Source organism: Octodon degus, unplaced genomic scaffold (genome assembly GCF_000260255.1).
Source record: "Octodon degus isolate 3935 unplaced genomic scaffold, OctDeg1.0 scaffold00033, whole genome shotgun sequence".
NCBI classification, from domain to species: Eukaryota; Metazoa; Chordata; class Mammalia; order Rodentia; family Octodontidae; genus Octodon; species Octodon degus.
In genome coordinates, this window is record NW_004524609.1 from 363,338 (window position 1) to 367,920 (window position 4,583).

At 36.2% G+C, this 4,583-nt stretch overlaps 1 protein-coding gene across 1 annotated transcript in view; it reads right to left on the reverse strand.

Annotated features, from left to right (window-relative positions):
• Positions 1-4,583, reverse strand: part of Nsf (N-ethylmaleimide sensitive factor, vesicle fusing ATPase) — a 140,051-nt gene that overhangs the window by 132,695 nt on the left and 2,773 nt on the right. The window contains exons 2-3 of the mRNA XM_023714108.1: positions 3,398-3,497; positions 821-860 (exon numbers count right to left, since the gene is read on the reverse strand). Coding sequence (XP_023569876.1) covers positions 821-860; positions 3,398-3,497 — 140 coding nt within the window. The remainder of the gene's footprint in view (positions 1-820; positions 861-3,397; positions 3,498-4,583) is intronic.

The window sequence follows — 4,583 nt, forward strand, 5'->3', positions numbered from 1 at the left end:
AAGTGAAAGGTAAAGGATAATTAACCAAAGTACCCTACTCTGTATCCTCCATCTAGGAGAAAAAAAGATCTGTAAACCAATCTGGACATTTCTAGAAGATTTACTTGTATAGTAATATGGATACAGCAGTTCTGAAATTATTTTATATTTTACAGGACAGAACAGGTAAACATATTAATGTTGAACAGGATTCTCATAGTGGAAATATGACAACTGGTAAATCCCGGTAAGGAAAGTATGCAGTAATTCTCAGTATTTTTGCAACCTTTGTAGAAATGATTTTTTGAACTTTTAAATGTAAGGAGAAAAAAGCTGGTTTAATTTTGCTTGCATTTCATTTAATGTATCCATAAATGTGACATAAAATTATTTGACTAAATATTCATATTCCACTTTTTCCACTTTGCCATACTGCCTAAGAAAGAATGCCAGTTTCTATTTCCTTGGCTCTTATCTCTAAGTTGCTTAGTCTTTTTTTCCTCATGAAGTGATAAACTGCTTTGTTTGCCCACCTCTAATGAACTATAATGATCTTATAACACACTTCATTGAGACTAGTAGAACAAACCTTTTCTTTTTTTTATTTGCAGAACCGGGGATTGAACTCAGGCCCTTGCGCTTGCCAGGGAAGCGCTTATTCCACTAAGCTTCATCTCCCCGGCTCCTGAACAAAACTTTTCTGTTCTCACAGATCTAACCCAAACTCTACATAGAATAAATGTTTAAGTCTTGATAATTTGCTAACAGAATATTATACAGATCATAACTGAGGAAAGTCACACACACACACACACACACAAATCACACAAAAAAAACCTACCTTCTATTTCTTGTCCAATAGAAAGTCCAGCCCATTTTCGCTATAAAATAAAAAGATACTTAAATGAGAAAAAAGGAAATTCTATGAATTTCAGGAACACATTCTAATTCTAAAACATTTGGTGTTGAATTGTCGCCACTCCCAAAAACATGTTTAAGTCTTAGCCCCAGGTACCTGTGAACATGACTATATTTAGAAATAGGGTCTCTGCAGACACAATCACATGAGGTTATACTAAATTAAGGTGGTCCTTATGCCAGTGGTATCCTTATGAGAAAAAGACACAAAGAGAACATCATGTAATAAGAGGAACAGAGATTGCAGTGATGTGTCTACAAGCCAAGGAACCTCAAGGACTGCCACCAACACTAGACGCTGAACATGGAAGAGGACCTTCCCTCCATGCTTTAGAGAGAGCATACCTCTGCTAACACCCTGCTTTCATAATTCTAGCTTCCAGAACTATAAAGAAAACACATTTCTGGTCTCTGTTTGTAATTTTTGTTTTTGCAAACTATTCTTTTTTAAATTAATTTTTTCTATTGCTGTTGCTTAATTTTTCTGTTGTTTTAATTGTGTTCTTATTGCAGTGTTAGGAAATAATGTTGAGGCTATAGTTTATATCTGAATGCCTGTTCCAAAACATAGAGGGCTTGCCTTTTTTTACTAAAACTGGCCCACCAAGTAGAATGCTCCACTGCACAATATATTTGTTCCTGAAGTCTTCACTGTTTAAAACGTTTCAGTGTTCTAAAGATACAGCTGCAGTTAGTTTTACTGTTCATTATAGAATCACAGAAAGAAATCTGGCCAGGCATGGTGATGCACACAGTACTTGGGAGCCTGGTCAGGATATCTGCCCTAAGTTTGAGGCCAGGCTGGCCTACACAATGAGTTCTAGACCAGTTAAAACTACTACACAGCAAAACCCTATCCCTAATTAATTAATTAATTAAAATTAAAGCTGGTCAGATAAACTATACTGAAACCCAAGCAAGGACATGAAACTATGTGTACTGACCAAAGGATTTTCAGCTATTAACCATAACACTTTAGCCTCTCCCCAATTCTGTCTACAGCAGCAAAAAATACAATGGTAGAACAAATTGTGCTCAGGGAAGAATTCAGCACTGGCTTGGTATAAATTCAAAACTAATAATTACTCACTGCACTCTAAAGAATAGTGAGAAAAAGAACTTTGAGCTAGAAATCCATAGTTGGCCTGCTTTACTAAACTTTCTAGATTTTGTGGTGGTAAGTCTTAAGTTGCTGCATCATGATTATACACAATAACAAGTACACCATTCTAGCTTTTGCACCATGTGCCATACGCCCTCCTCTCTGTCCTTCAGTTCCCTTAAAAGCTCCTTTCTGTAATCTCCACATCTGACCAACCTGGCAATTTGCAGCATGCTAGTTAAACCCAGACTTTGGGTCACAAAGTTGTCACATTAAGGGTCTATACTTTAACCTCCAAGATAACCACAAGATATGACAATAGCAATAACTATTAACACAGTTGCTTTGAAAATACAATAAGCTAAAACACTCAAAAGCACTTACAATAGTCCCTGGCCTACAGTAAATCTTAGGAGAAATTATTTCTTACAAAGCAAAGAGACAAAGAGAAACAGCTGCCTCAAGGTACTTCTGACCACCTGAATTCCAAATAAAGCTTCAAAAAAGCTAGTACACTCTAGAATATCTCAGGTTTCTTATCCATGTAAACAAATGCAAAAAGTAATCCTAATAGAGTGGTATCCAGGCAGAGGAAAGGGGAATAGTGAACAGAGATTTCCCACTATTTTTAAGGGATTCAACAGACTGCTAACAGTTCCCAAATAAGTATCTGATCTAGACGTAAGGGTGAAAACAATGGACACCAGTCTGTGTGGTGCACTTGTACTACGAATGGCTTTCCTTGGACAGCATTAGGCTTGCTGCCTCTGTGGATTCGACTACAATTATAACCACAGTCAAAATCCTTCCTGTTGTTAGAGAAGCCTAGCAAGTTAGGCTGTAGTTTGAGAAAACTACTTTTCATATTCTTTAGCCTGATACTACTTTGTAAAACATCTATTTTATAAATAAGTATCATTTTTATATATTTTGTTACTCTGGGAACTAGCATTAAAATGATGCACTTTATCTGAGAGCTGACTGACACTACTGCAATTTTTTAAGAAACTGAAAAAAGTAGAATAAGTGCTTCCTGGCAAGCACAGGGTCCTAAGTTCAATCCCCTGTGCTGGAAAAAAAAAAAAAAGAAAGAAAGAAACTGAAAAAATGAAAGGCAGTAAAAGGCAGCCCCAGTAAAAACTGTTAATTAAGAATATATTTTTAAGGGGGCCAGGGAGATGGCTCAGTAGGTTAAGTGCTTCCCTGGCAAGCACAAGGGCCAGAGTTCAATCCCTGGTTCCGCCAAAAAAAAGAATATATTTTTAAATCCTTTATATAATATCTAGATGTTTTTCTTCAAAATGAATCAACATAGTTATAGGGTGGTATTTGCTTAAAGTCAATGGACATCTCTACAGCTCTTAAGAACAGGTGCAAACAAACTGACACCTGAGTTACCTGAGGTAAGCTGAATGCAATGCTCCCTGGAACCACTGACGGATGTGTCTTCAGAGTAAACGTGTACCTGTGATTGGGTGAGGTCCTCACTACCACATGCCTAAAAGACAGAAACACAGTCAGTACTCTATGTCAAAGAGAATGTAGAATATAATTTCTAAATGTGCTTTTTCCCAAATTTATGTTTGGTAAGAACTAGGTGAAAACATAGTATCACAAAAGTCCTGAAGTATAGGCCCAAAAATTTAGTTTCCAAAAACTGTCAGTAATTGAAAATCTTTTCCAGGGCTGGGGAGATAGCTCAGTCAATCCCCAGTACAAAAAGCAAAACAAAACAAAAACAAAAATAAAAAACACCTTAAAAAACCCAAAATCTTTTCCAGATATAACAAACACATTGTGCCATGCCAGCCCTACCCCCAGGGCGGGCTGAGAATTGAGACTGGGCATGATAGCACACACCTATAATCCCAGCAGTTGGAAGGCTGAAAACAGAAGAATCACTATGAGTCCAATCTATGTAGAGAGACCCTGTAGACCCTGCACTAACATACATAATAAATAAATAAATAAATAAATAAAAAGCATGTTGTACCATGAATACATCAAGCAGAATCCAGCCAAGTTCAACAAAGTATATCCAATCCAAAACATCAACTTAAAAAAAAAAAAAATCAACTTCATTATATTTCTAGTAAGTTAGATTGTAGTTTGAAAAACTACTTTTCATATTCTTTAGTCTGATACTACATTATAAAATATTTATCTAACACTAAATAAACCTAGTGATTAGAGTTCTTGATATTAACTTTTTTAAAAACTGGACAAATTTCCTCTCCTGAGAATCATTAAACATACTAACAAAATAAGGTAGAAGAATCAAATGTACGATGTCATAATTTGCTTTTCTCATGTTTACATATTTGGTACAGAGTCTCACTACAGAGCTCAGACTCATTGTGATCCTCCTGTTTTCAGCCTCCCCAGTGCCACCATGCTCGGACTCAGTCACCAGCTCAGCGGGCCCCAAAGCTGTAATTTTTAATGGTAATGGTTAATGTTTTTCTGTGCATACTGCTTTGTCAACTAAAACACAAGACCTTTATAAGTGTATTTTAAGTAACCCTGTCATGAGTACAGAGATTATTCAACATATGTAGAATTCTACCAATTCTCACATTTATTA